The sequence below is a fragment of the Pseudoliparis swirei genome, chromosome 17, assembly GCF_029220125.1.
Source record: "Pseudoliparis swirei isolate HS2019 ecotype Mariana Trench chromosome 17, NWPU_hadal_v1, whole genome shotgun sequence".
NCBI lineage: Eukaryota > Metazoa > Chordata > Actinopteri > Perciformes > Liparidae > Pseudoliparis > Pseudoliparis swirei.
In genome coordinates this window covers 624,326-637,665 of record NC_079404.1, presented here as the reverse complement: position 1 = coordinate 637,665, position 13,340 = coordinate 624,326, and the positions used below count along the sequence as shown (strand labels likewise).

General features: G+C 54.1%; 1 protein-coding gene across 1 annotated transcript in view; it reads left to right on the top strand.

Moving 5' to 3' along the window:
- ret (ret proto-oncogene receptor tyrosine kinase) overlaps positions 1-13,340 on the top strand; it is a 28,084-nt gene that overhangs the window by 7,879 nt on the left and 6,865 nt on the right. The window contains 15 exon segments of the mRNA XM_056436184.1: positions 100-292; positions 376-575; positions 3,223-3,499; positions 3,579-3,707; positions 5,183-5,328; positions 5,402-5,480; positions 5,602-5,799; positions 5,802-5,842; positions 5,957-6,104; positions 6,176-6,283; positions 6,354-6,577; positions 7,115-7,237; positions 7,311-7,383; positions 10,836-10,968; positions 12,467-12,539. Coding sequence (XP_056292159.1) covers positions 100-292; positions 376-575; positions 3,223-3,499; positions 3,579-3,707; positions 5,183-5,328; positions 5,402-5,480; positions 5,602-5,799; positions 5,802-5,842; positions 5,957-6,104; positions 6,176-6,283; positions 6,354-6,577; positions 7,115-7,237; positions 7,311-7,383; positions 10,836-10,968; positions 12,467-12,539 — 2,145 coding nt within the window.

Sequence of the window (13,340 nt, the reverse complement as noted above, 5' to 3'; positions counted from 1 at the left end):
CTGCTTCTGCTTCTTGTTCTGCTTCTTTTTCATCCCCTTCTTCTTCTTCTTCTTCATCCCCTTTTTCTTCTTCTTCTCCTCCTCCTCCTCTTCCTCCAGGGTGGCTCCTTCGGGGCTCTGCTGGTCTTCGACAGGGATCTGACCCCCATCTACCCCATAGACCAGAACCACAATAGGTACGTGGGCTCGTTGCTGAGCGCTGACCCGTGGGTCAGGGAGACGTTCGGCATCAGAGGAACCTTCAGCGAGAAGAAAGCCGCGGGAGGAATCCGAGAGACGGTGCACAAATACCGTGAGTGTCCCTGAACGCACCCTCATCATGTGTGTGTGTGTGAGCGGTGGTTTGTCATCCCCGTGTGTGTCTCTGGGTTCTAGAGCTGGTCCTGAAGAGGAACCTGCTGGTGACGGAGAACCGCAGCGTGCAGCTGGACTACCTGGTGAACGACACCACCTACCACGGGCTGGAGGGAACCGTGTCGCTCCACTTCAACGTCACCATCCTGCCCGTCCACATCCGCTTCCCCAACGTCACGCACAGCTTCACCCTGAGCCGCAGGGCTGCTCTGTACGCTCAGGTACCCTCACACACCTTGACCCTCAGGGCTGCTCTATACGCTCAGGTACCCTCACACACCTTGACCCTCAGGGCTGCTCTATACGCTCAGGTACCCTCACACACCTTGACCCTCAGGGCTGCTCTGCTCACGGCTCAGGTACCTCACACCTTGACCCTCAGGGCTGCTCTATACGCTCAGGTACCCTCACACACCTTGACCCTCAGGGCTGCTCTGTACGCTCAGGTACCCTCACACACCTTGACCCTGACCCTCAGGGCTGCTCTGTACGCTCAGGTACCCTCACACACCTTGACCCTCAGGGCTGCTCTATACGCTCAGGTACCCTCACACACCTTGACCCTGACCCTCAGGGCTGCTCTATACGCTCAGGTACCCTCACACACCTTGACCCTGACCCTCAGGGCTGCTCTATCTTGGCTCAGGTACCCTCACATGCCTTGACCCTGACCCTCAGGCTGCTCTATCACGCTCAGAGTGCCCTCACACGCCCTTGACCCTGAGCCTCAGGGCTGCTCTGTGCGCTCAGGTACCCTCCCACCTTGACTTCCCTGACCCTCAGGGCTGCTCCCTATCTTGGCTCAGGTGCCCTCACACACCTTGACCCTGACCCTCAGGGCTGCTCTGCTCGCTCAAACACCCTCACACACCAGCCTGACCCTCAGGGCTGCTCTCATCAAGTGGGTACCCTCACACACACCTTTGACCCTCAGGGCTGCTCTGCTGCAGCTCAGGTACGCCTCACACCTTGACCCTGAGCCTCAGGAGCTGCTGCTCTGTACGCTCCAGTGCACCTCACACACCTTGACCCTGACCCTGGGGCTGCTCTGTCTTGCTCAGGTACCCTCTCACACACCTTGACCCTGACCCTCAGGGCTGCTCTATCTTGGCTCAGGTACCCTCACACACCTTGGCCCTGACCCTCAGAGCTGCTCTATACGCTCAGGTGCCCTCACACCTTGACCCTGACCCTCAGGGCTGCTCTATACGCTCAGGTACCCTCACACACCTTGACCCTGACCCTCAGGGCTGCTCTATACGCTCAGGTACCCTCACACACCGCGGCCCCTGGAGCCTCCAGGGCTGCTCTGTACGCTCAGGCACCCTCACACACCTTGACCCTGACCCTCAGGGCTGCTCTGTACGCTCAGGTACCCTCACACACCTTGACCCTGACCCTCAGAGGCTGCTCTATCTCGCTCAGAACACGCCTCACACCTTGAGCCCTGACCCTCAGGGCTGCTCTGCTCATGCGCAGCTCAGGTACCCTCCACACCTTGACCCTGACCCTCAGGGCTGCTCTGCTATCGCTCCAGGTACCCTCACACACCTTGACCTGACCCTCAGGGCTGCTCTGCTGCAACTCAGGTACCCTCACACACCTTGACCCTGAGCCTCAGGGCTGCTCTGTACGCTCAGGCACCCTCACACACCTTGACCCTGAGCCTCAGGGCTGCTCTGTACGCTCAGGTACCCTCACACACCTTGACCCTGAGCCTCAGGGCTGCTCTATACCCAGCTCCAGGCCACCCTCACACACCTTGACCCTGACCCTCAGGGCTGCTCTATACGCTCAGGTACCCTCACACACCTTGACCCTGACCCTCAGGGCTGCTCTATACGCTCAGGTACCCTCACACACCTTGACCCTGAGCCTCAGGGCTGCTCTGTACGCTCAGGTACCCTCACACACCTTGACCCTGAGCCTCAGGGCTGCTCTGTACGCTCAGGTACCTCTCAGTCTGCGTGGAGGTGGAGGTGTTCACCTGAAGGACATACTGAGGAGCGTCAACGCTTCATGTTGAACACCTGAACATCAGAGTTTGGATGTGAATCCTGACCCGTTATTTAAATCCCCTATTCACAGCCAACTTAAACATGATGAGACTGCCCCCTGCTGGCTGAGTGAGGAAGGAATAAAAACTACAAATAATAACAACAAACTGTAGTTCATGCATTAGTAGTACAGTGGTCCGTGACGCTGCCTGCATGGTGCCACCCCTCCACTGACCTCCACCGACCTCCACCGACCTCCACCCACCTCCACCGACCTCCACCCACCTCCACTGACCTCCACCCACCTCCACTGACCTCCACCGACCTCCACCCACCTCCACCGACCTCCACCCACCTCCACTGACCTCCACCCACCTCCACTGACCTCCACTGACCTCCTGACCTCCTGCAAACCCGAACCCACCTCCACCACCTCCACCCACCTCCACCGACCTCCACCCACCTCCTGACCTCCACCCACCTCCACGGCCTCCACCCTCCACTGACCTCCACCGACCTCCACCGACCTCCACCGACCTCCACCCACCTCCACCGACCTCCACCCACCTCCACTGACCTCCACCCACCTCCACTGACCTCCACTGACCTCCACCGACCTCCACCGACCTCCACCCACCTCCACCGACCTCCACCCACCTCCACTGACCTCCACCCACCTCCACCGACCTCCACCCACCTCCACTGACCTCCACCCACCTCCACTGACCTCCACCGACCTCCACTGACCTCCACCGACCTCCACTGACCTCCACCCACCTCCACTGACCTCCACCCACCTCCACTGACCTCCACTGACCTCCACTGACCTCCACCGACCTCCACTGACCTCCACTGACCCCTCCCCTCTCAGGTGGGAACCGTCTGCGTGGAGAACTGCCAACAGTTCGACGGCTTCAGGGTGGCGTACCGGCTGGAGTCGCCGGATAGGAACGCGTCCGCCGCCGTGCAGGCGTGCCACACGGCCGTCGCCGTCACGCAGGCCGCGGACCAGATGTGGGGGCTGCTCTACGTCAACGACTCGGAGGCCCTGAGCCGGCCCGAGTGCCAGGACCTGCGCTACCTGCTGGTGGCCCAGGAGGAGCGCATGCAGCTGGAGGCCAGCGCGCCGCTCCACATCCGGCTGGAGGGCGGCGGTGAGGCGTCACGAGCTGCCTGACCACAGCCGCCGCGCAGGCCGCCTTCTAACGCCGTGTTTGTGTTCCTCAGCTCCCGGCGGCGCGGAGCGGCAGCCGCTCTCGTCCTGCGCCGGCAGCCGCCAGCGGGGCCAGTGCCAGGCGGCCCGGGGCCTGGGGGCCCCCACCGGGAGCTGCCAGTGGAGGCAGGGCACGGAGAAAGGTACCAGATGAGACCCGGGCCACTGGGGGCCACGGGTCAGAACCAGCAGGTCTTCTTCTTCTTTTGTGACCGTGGGGTCTCTGGGTGCTCGTCTACGGATCAGAACCAGCATGTGGTCTTCATTTGGACCATTTCGTCGTGGTCGTCGTGGTCATGGTCGTCGTGGTCGTCGTGGTCATGGTCGTCGTGGTCGTGGTGGTCGTCGTGGTCATGGTTGTCGTGGTCACGGTCGTCGTGGTTGTGGTCAGCCAACAATCGCCCGCCCTTATAAATCGTATTGAGGGAAAGGTACAATACGCAAAAGAAGGAAATGGGGCGGATCCTGCAGGATATGGTGTTAAGTGTCTGCTCAAGCGGTGGTAGAAAACACACAGGCGAAGTGCATAAACTCAAATATTATATTAAATAAAATTCAATGCATCAGCCAAGCTTCAAAATAGACACACAAATCAATCAAACCCTCAAAACAAAGTATAATCCCCGGATCCGACGGTCCCCAAAAGTCTTTGCAGTTCCGCAAAACAAAATGCAACGACTGCCGCGGCTCGCGCCTCGCCCCAAAAGCGGGGCGAACAGCGGCGGCGAACAGGCGGGAGGCGTGGCGGGCGCGTTCACTCCAGCGCTGCGTCACCCTAGTCCGGTCGGGGCTGGCTCAGTTGACAGTGTTCACTCCGGTCTTCTCGAGTACAGATCACCGCCCGTTGGCATAAATCCACAATCGGTAGTCGGCGAGGATTGCTGCCGTCCTGAGCCGCTCAACACCGGAGACCTGTCAGCGCGCTCCAAACAAAAACCCCAGCGTCACTTCCCCCTCGTCTTGCCTTTTATGAGCCGTGACAACAATAATAATAATTACTATTATAATACAAACACATTATCCTAACTAAACCCAAGCTCGCAGGGCCCCTGAACTAGTAAAACACTAGTGCAGTGGCACATATACATAAGGAAAATAAGCGGTACAAAGTTTGCCCTTTACGGTGCCATACACACGGCAAAACCATGATCATTGCAGTCGTCTACCGTGGATTGGTGGTGGGTAGTGCGTTGGTGCGTGATCATTACGGTTGGTGGGTGCATTGGGTGGGCGATGGTGCGTCGTGGTGGGTTCGGTGGTGCATTAGTGGTGTCGTTTGGATTGGGTAGTGCCGTGCGTGGTGCGTGGTCAGGTGGTGCGTCGTTGGTGGGTCAAGTAATTGGTGCGTGGGTAATCGTGCGTGGGTAGTGCGTGGTGCGTCGTGGTGGTAGTGGTAGTAGTAGCTCGTGGTGCGTGGTACGTGGGTGGTGATACGCTGTGGTAAGTCGTGGTACGTGGTGGGTTAATTGGGTGCGTGGAGTCGGGTGTCAAGTGGAGTTGTCGTGGTAGCGTGGTCGTCGGTGGTAGTGCGTGGTGGTAATTAAGTAAGTAAAGTGGTACGTCGTGGTGCGTCGTATTCGTGCGATGTGATTTCCTCTCCTCTGTGTCTTGGCTCCAGGTATTTCTGAGAACTACTCGACGTGCTCCCCCGACCTGCGCACCTGTCCGGACACCTTCTGCGACGCCGTTGAGAGCAGAGACGCCCTGATCTGTCCACAGGACTGCCTGATGCGTGAGAACACCGCCTACTTTTACGTGTCCCGTGTTGGCAGCGCGGCTTCAGCCGTGTGTTGTCTCTGCAAAACGCAGGTCACCAGGGGCCACAGCGCGGCCTGAGAGCGGCAGCATCAGGCAGACTCACGGGACCTGCTACTGCTACTCCGAGAGCTGCTTCTGCGAGAAGGAGGACGTGGACGGTGAGTCTCCTCCTCCTCCTCCTCCTCCTCCTCCTCTCATCCTCCTCCTCTCCTCCTCCTCCTCTCCTCCTCCTCCACCGCCGCCAGAGGCGAGCGTCTCTGACCGTGTCCCCGTCCCCAGAGGCCGCCTGCGACGACATGTGTAAGACCGTGATCGCCACGGCGATGCTGCTCTCCTTCGTCGTCTCCATCCTCCTGTCCTCCTACTTCATCCACCGCTACCACAAGAACTCGCCCAAGCCGCCCATCGCCTCGGCCGAGATGACGTTCCGCCGGCCGGCTCCGGGTTTCCCCGTCAGCTTCCCCGGAAACCTGAGGAGAATATGAGGGACTGTGGTGCCATCGACACCTTCAAGATACCGGTAGGCCTACGCCGCTGCTTCTGCTTCTGCTTCTTCTTCTGCTTCTTCTTCTGCTTCTTCTTCTTCTTCTTCTTCTTCTTCTGCTTCTTCAACGACGTTGCCGTGTTCCAACAGGAGGATCCCAAGTGGGAGTTCCCCCGTAAGAACCTCGTCCTCGGCAAGTCTTTGGGAGAAGGAGAGTTCGGGAAGGTCGTCAAGGCGACGGCGTTCCGGCTGAAAGGGAAAGCCGGCTACACCACGGTGGCGGTGAAGATGCTGAAAGGTAAGACGAGCCGGGGAGCGGCGCCCGGCGAGGAGCCGAGCGGGCCCTCACCTCCTCTCCTCCCCTCACAGAGAACGCCTCCCATAGCGAGCTGCGCGACCTGCTGTCGGAGTTCACGCTGCTGAAGCAGGTCAACCACCCGCACGTCATCAAGATGTTCGGAGCGTGCAGTCAGGACGGTGAGGCTCCGCCCCCTTCGCTCAGCACACGCCGCACACGGTGTCTGACGCCCCGCCCCTCTCTCCTCAGGTCCTCTGTATCTCATCGTGGAATACGCCAGGTACGGCTCGCTGCGCAACTTCCTGCGCGAGAGTCCGTAGGTGAGCCCGAGCTTTACATGGAGGCGCGGCAGCCAAGCACGCCATAACTCCAGCTACCTGGAGAACCCCGACGACCGCGCGCTCACCATGGGGGACCTGATCGCCTTCGCCTGGCAGATCTCCAGAGGCATGCAGTACCTGGCGGAGATGAAGGTCGGTGACCCGAACACAACTCAGATATACGGGAACACAGATGTTCTGAGAGAGGAAGGTGGAGCGTCAGGATGGAATCACATTCCTGATCGGATTTGAAGATTAAGTTGAAGAACAATGAGAAAGAACCGTCTCCTCCGGGTCCACGGCTTTGAGCAACATTCAACGACATCCACCATTGTGACATCATATAACACATTCCCTGATGTAAGAGCTGGAGGTGGGCGGGGGGTACATTTACATGATGTGTGTGTGGACGAGGGTATGCAAGGATGTGCATGTCTATATGTGTGCAGGTGTTTGCATGTATACCCGTTTTTATATATCTGTTCTTTTTTACTTATTTATTGGTATGTTTTATTTGTATGTACCGTTGTATATGTACAGAGTGGACATCTCTTCCTTTGCATGTGCACATCTCGAAAACCAATATAAGATTTGATCACAAAAAGAAAGAAGAGCAAGAAGGAAGAGAACGGTTGTGTGTGCCCCCCCCCCCCCCCCGTGTGGTCCTTAATGGAGGCTTGTGGTCCACAGCTGGTCCACAGGGACCTCGCAGCGCGGAACGTTCTCGTGGCCGAAGGGCGGAAGATGAAGATCTCTGACTTCGGGCTCTCCAGAGACGTGTACGAGGAGGACTCGTACGTGAAGAGGAGCAAGGTGAAGAGCGGAGACTCGTCTGGCTTCCTCCACAACGACCTCGACTCCTTAAACTAACACCGCTTCTCTGCAGGGCCGCATCCCCGTGAAGTGGATGGCCATCGAGTCGCTGTTCGACCACATCTACACCACGCAGAGCGACGTGTGAGTAGAGGAGCTGTCGAGCTGGGGAACTCTCCTTCACTCTCCTCTCTCCTTCACTCTCTTCTCTCCTTCTCTCCTTCACTCGCCTCTCTCCTTCACTCTCCTCTCTCCTTCTCTCCTTCTCTCTCCTTCACTCTCCTTTCTCCTTCACTCTCCTTCACTCTCCTCTCTCCTTCACTCTCCTTCTCTCTCCTTCTCTCTCCTTCACTCTCCTTCGCTCTCCTTCTCTCTCCTTCACTCTCAACTCTCCTTCACTCTCCTTCACTCTCCTCTCTCCTTAACTCTCCTTCACTCTCCTTCACTCTCCTTCACTCTCTTTCTATATTACTCCTTGCTCTCCTCTCTCCTTCCTCTCTCTTCCTCTTCCCCTCCTCTGTCCTTCACTTCCTCCTTTAGTCTCCTCTCTCCTTCACTCTCCTTCTCTCTCCTTCACTCTCCTTCACTCTCTTCTCTCCTTCACTTGCCTCTCTCCTTCTCTCCTTCTCTCCTTCTCTCTCTATCTCTCTCATGCTCTCCTTCTCTCTCCTTCTCTCTCCTTCTCTCTTCTCTCCTTCGCTCTCCTTCTCTCTCCCCTCTCCTTCTCTCCTTCCTCTTCTCTCTCCTTCACTCTCTCATAATTCACTCCTTCACTCTCTCTCCTTCCTCTCCTTCTCTCTCCTTCCTTCTCCTCTCTCCTCACTCTCCTCCTCCTTCTACTCTCCTTCTCTCTCCTTCTCTCTCCTTCTCTCCTTCTCTCTCCTTCTCTCTCCTTCTCTCCTTCACTCGCCTCTCTCCTTCTCTCCTTCTCTCCTTCTCTCAGCCTCTCTTCATTCTCTCCTTCTCTCCTGCCTTCCTCTCCTTCACTCTCCTTCTCTCACCTTCACTCTCCTTCACTCTCCTTCTCTCTCCTTCTCTCTCTACTCTCCTTCTCTCACATTCTCTCACCTTCTCTCTCCTTCTCTCACCTGTTCTCTCCTTCTCTCTCTTCTCTCCTTCTCTCTCCTCTCTCTCCTTTCACTCTCTTCCTCTCCTTCTCTCTCTCTTATCTTTCTCCTTCTCTCCTTCTCTCTCCTTCACTCTCCTTCTCTCTCCTTCTCTCTCCTTCACTCTCCTCTCTCCTTCACTCTCCTTCTCTCTCCTTCACTCTCCTTCTCTCTCCTTCTCTCTCCTTCACTCTCCTTCTCTCCTTCACTCTCCTCTCTCCTTCACTCTCCTTCACTCTCTTCTCTCCTTCTCTCCTTCACTCTCCTTCTCTCTCCTTCACTCGCCTCTCTCCTTCACTCTCCTCTCTCCTTCTCTCACCTTCACTCTCCTTCTCTCTCCTTCCTCTCATCACTCTCATCCTACTCCTCTCTCCTTACCTCTCTCCTTCTCTCCTTCTCTCCTCTCCTTCTCTCTCCTTCTCCTTCTCTCCTTCTCTCCTCCTTCTCTCCTTCACTCTCTTCTCTCTCCTTCCTCAGCCTCAACCTCTCTCCTTCTCTCTCCTTTACTCTCTCCTTCACTCTCTTCTCTCTTACTGTTCTCTATTCTCTATCTCTCTCCTTCTCCACCTTCTCTCTCCTTCCTCTCTATCTCTCCTTCTCTCCTTCTCTCTCCTTCTCTCTCCTTCACTCTCCTTCACTCTCTTCTCTCCTTCACTTGCCTCTCTCCTTCTCTCCTTCTCTCCTTCCTCTCCTATTCTCTCTCCTTCTCTCCTTCACTCTCCTGTTCTCCTTCTCTCTCCTTCTCCTCTCCTTCTCTCTCCCCTTCTCTCCTCTCTCTCTCCTCTCTCCTCTCTCTCTCTCCTTCTCTCACCATTCTCTGTCCTTCTCTCCTTCTCTCCTTCTCTCTCCTTCTCTCCTTCTCTCTCCTTCTCTCCTTCTCTCACCTTCACTCTCCTTCTCTCACCTTCACTCTCCTTCACTCTCCTTCTCTCTCCTTCTCTCTCTACTCTCCTTCTATATCCCTTCTCTCACGTTTCTCTCACTCTTTCTCTCACTCTCTTCTCTCCTTCTCTCCTTCCTCTCTCTTCTCTCCTTCCTCCTCTCCTTCTCTCTCCTCTCTCCTGTCTCTCCCTTCTCTCTCTCTCATACTCTCTCTCTCTCTCCTTCTCTCCTCTCTCAGCTATCTCTCGCTTCACTCATTATATACTAACCAGCCTTCTCTCCTTCTCTCCTTCACTCTCCTTCTCTCCTTCTCTCTCCTTCTCCTTCCTCTCCTTCTGCTCTCCTTCTCTCTCCTCTTCTCTCCTTCTCTCCTTCTCTCATATCTCTCTCCTTCACTTCTCCTCCTTCTCTCCTTTACTCCTCTCTCATCTCTCCTTCTCTCTCCTTCTCTCTCTTCTCTCCTTCTCTCTCCTCTCTCCTTCTCTCACCTTCTCTCTTCTCTCTCCTTCTCTCTCCTTCTCTCTCCTTCACTCTCCTTCTCTCCTTCTCTCTCCTTCTCTCTCCTTCACTCTCCTTCTCTCTCCTTCTCTCTCCTTCACTCTCCTTCTCTCTCCTTCTCTCCTTCACTCTCCTCTCTCCTTCTCTCACCTTCACTCTCCTTCTCTCCTTCTCTCTCCTTCTCTCTCCTTCACTCTCTTCTCTCCTTCTCTCTCCTTCTCTCCAGCCTCTATTATCTCATTCTCTATCTCTCTCCTTTTACTCTCCTTCTGCCTCTCTCTATCTCTCTTCCCTCCTGTTCTCTCCTTCCTCTCATCCTCTCTCAGCCTATCTCATCAGCCTCTCTCTCCTTCTCTCCTTCTCTCTGCTCTCCTTCCTCTATCAACCCCACTCTCCTTCTCATTTCCTCTCCCTTCTCTCTCCTTCTCTCTCTCCTTCTCTCTCTCTCTCTCCTTCACTCTCCTTCTCTCCTTCACTCTCCTCTCTCCTTCACTCTCCTTCTCTCTCCTTCTCTCCTTCACTCTCCTTCTCTCTCCTTCTCTCTCCTTCACTCTCCTTCTCTCCTTCTCTCTCCTTCTCTCTCCTTCACTCTCTTCTCTCCTTCACTCTCCTTCTCTCTCCTTCACTCTCCTTCTCTCTCCTTCTCTCTCCTTCACTCTCCTTCTCTCCTTCTCTCTCCTTCACTCTCCTTCTCTCCTTCTCTCTCCTTCTCTCTCCTCTCTTCTATCTCCTTCCACTCCTCCTCTCTCTCCTCCTCTCCTTCACTCTCCTTCTCTCCTTCTCGCTCCTTCTCTCCTTCACTCTCCTTCTCTCCTTCTCTCTCCTTCACTCGCCTCTCTCCTTCACTCTCCTCTCTCCTTCTCTCTCCTTCACTCTCCTTCTCTCTCCTTCTCTCTCCTTCACTCTCCTCTCTCCTTCTCTCCTTCCTTCCTCCTCCTTCACTCTCACTCTCCTTCCTCTCCTTCACTCTCTCCTCCTCTCCTTCTCTCCTTCACTCCTCCTTCTCTCCCTTCCTCTCCCCTCTCATACTCCTTCTCTCTCCTTCTCTCTCCTTCACTCTCCTTCACTCTCCTTCTCTCTCCTTCTCTCTCCTTCTCTCTCAGCCCAGTCACGGTGCTTTGCCAGCTGTGGGAGATCTCTGATATTCTCTGGGAGGAAGCCGTGCCCGGCGCTCGCTGAACGCCTCTTCAACCTCCTGAAGACCGGCTACAGGATGGAGCGGCCTGAGAACTGCTCGGAGGAGATGTGAGCCCCCGCCCACTTTATTATATATTTGTGCACTTTATTATATATTTGTTCACTTTATTATATATTTGTGCACTTCATTATATATTTGTGCACTTTATCATTATATGTTGTGCACTTTATGATATCATGTGTGCTTTATGGTATATTTGTGCACTTTATTACTATATTGTACTTGCGCTATCATATATGTTTGTACGCTATTATATATTTGTGCACTTTATTATATATTTGTGCACTTTATTATATATTTGTGCACTTTATCGTATATTTGTGCACTTTATTATATATTTGTGCACTTTATTATATATTTGTGCACTTTATTATATATTTGTGCACTTTATCGTATTTTAGCACCTTTATTTATTGTCACTTCTTCAATTCTCTTGACCTTTCTTACTCCACTTCTTTATATCTTTGTGCACTTATTATTCATGTCACTTAATATCTTGTGCCTTTACCTTCCTCACTTTGTCACCTCTATCGTACTTTCCTCCTCCTTCCATTCACTTATGCTCTCTTTGTCAGCTTTACTTAGTTCATCTTCTCGCTTATCAATAGGCCTCTTTTAAATATGTTGACTTTAATCTATTGGCACTCACTTATTCATTCGTTCCTTTACTCTGGTCATTCACCAGACATCTGTTCTACTTGACGCTCCTTCACTGTTCCCGTCTCATGTGGTCACTCACCTCTTCTCTTTAGTGTACCTCAGTCCTTTGCCTGTGGACCTGGTGCCCTGAGCATGGTCATCCTCGCCTCTTCCTCCTCGTCCGCATACACCTGGCTCTGAAATCACCTTGGTCTGCTCCGTTCTCAGGATGTCACATGACTGGACGATGCATGCTGAGATCGCTGACGCTACGAGATTCGTCCAGTGACCCCCTGTGACATAACGCCCTCTCAACCTCCGCTCCACGTGGATGACAAACAAGCTCTATGTGGCACTCCACTTACTTTAGATTTTGCACACCTCTATTTGCACCTTTTGTGATTGTTGACCTTTAGTGAGCCTTTAGTCATGATCACTCGGCCTTTCGTGAATGCGACTAGTAAATATCTTGTGTCGTGCACTTTACTCTGGACCTGTCGTCCACGCCCACCTTATAAGCTGCCTTTAAGAGAGCTTGATGAACTCCTTCATTCTAATCTGCGCCACTATTGATAACAGCTATGTAATATTCCCTCTAATTTTAGCAAATAGTGCCTTTTCACCGCTGTGTTGCTCCTGGCGTGTGCCTCGTGACAGGCTCATTATCCCGTAAAGGCACTTAGATCTTGTGTCATATTCTGCTTTTATTGTACCTGTCATGATGCTCACAATGCTGGAAAGCTCTCGTTCAGTACATTGAATCACTCATTCAAGTTTCAATAGCGGGCGCTAGACTAAGTATAATGCTTCCTCTTCACGATGCCCTGTGCATCCCTGGTTCCTTGAGGCTGTGCTGCACGGGCGGTCTCACCGTGTCTTCAGTCGCATGACATGTTCTGCTTTTAGGTCATGTCATGATCCGTCCAACTGGCCTGAGAAGCAGCGCTCGCTGACGCAGTCTCAGGGACAGATCAGGTCGGTCGGTCCACTAGGCACAGTCTTTAGAATATGCCATGAAGTGTCTTTGCACACTGGTGGCGCTGACTCCTCGGACCCTGAGCTTGACCTAGCTCGCTGTCTGCCGTAGTCACATGTACTAGTACCTGACAAAGACACTGTGCTGAACTTCTTTTTACCGTGCACGTGGTATACAGGCATGAGAAACCGGCGCAGCGATGTACCAGCTTTACATTGCCGACTGCGATGCACGGACGGCCTCCGGTCTGCCGGCCTCGATTGGCTGTGGCAGTGTACTTCAAGTGCCTGTGCGCGTTATATCATAGACCTGTAATAGCCATGACTGCTCGCAACACGTCTGTCCATTCCTGTGCGGGTCTTCTGAGGCAAACCGGCGTTGCCGCTCCTCCGGACGTTTCGCTTCTGTTGCCAAAGAAAATGCACGAAGACCTAACCGTCATGCCCTCATCCAGCGTCGGTCTAAGTCCGTTCGCTCTACAGAGAGCATCGATCCGGCGGTCGACGGACTCCTCTACAGAGGCAGGCGTGTCGCACCTCAGAGTTCTCCTGTCATTCGAGTCTCGTTGAGTATGTGACGCGCCCTCGGAGCTGTTATCAGTGTTATATCACCATAAGTATAAATGACAAACAGAAACGTCTCTACCTGTGTCTCTCAGGATTGGTATGTTACTAACTCACCGAGGAGATAATCATCGTGTAAATAGATTTTATTCAAACGGCTATCGCTCTCGAGGCTCTCATGATCTGTTGAGGTCACTAGGTGTTCCATCTGTGGCCTCTTTCAGGTAGTTCATCAAGTCAC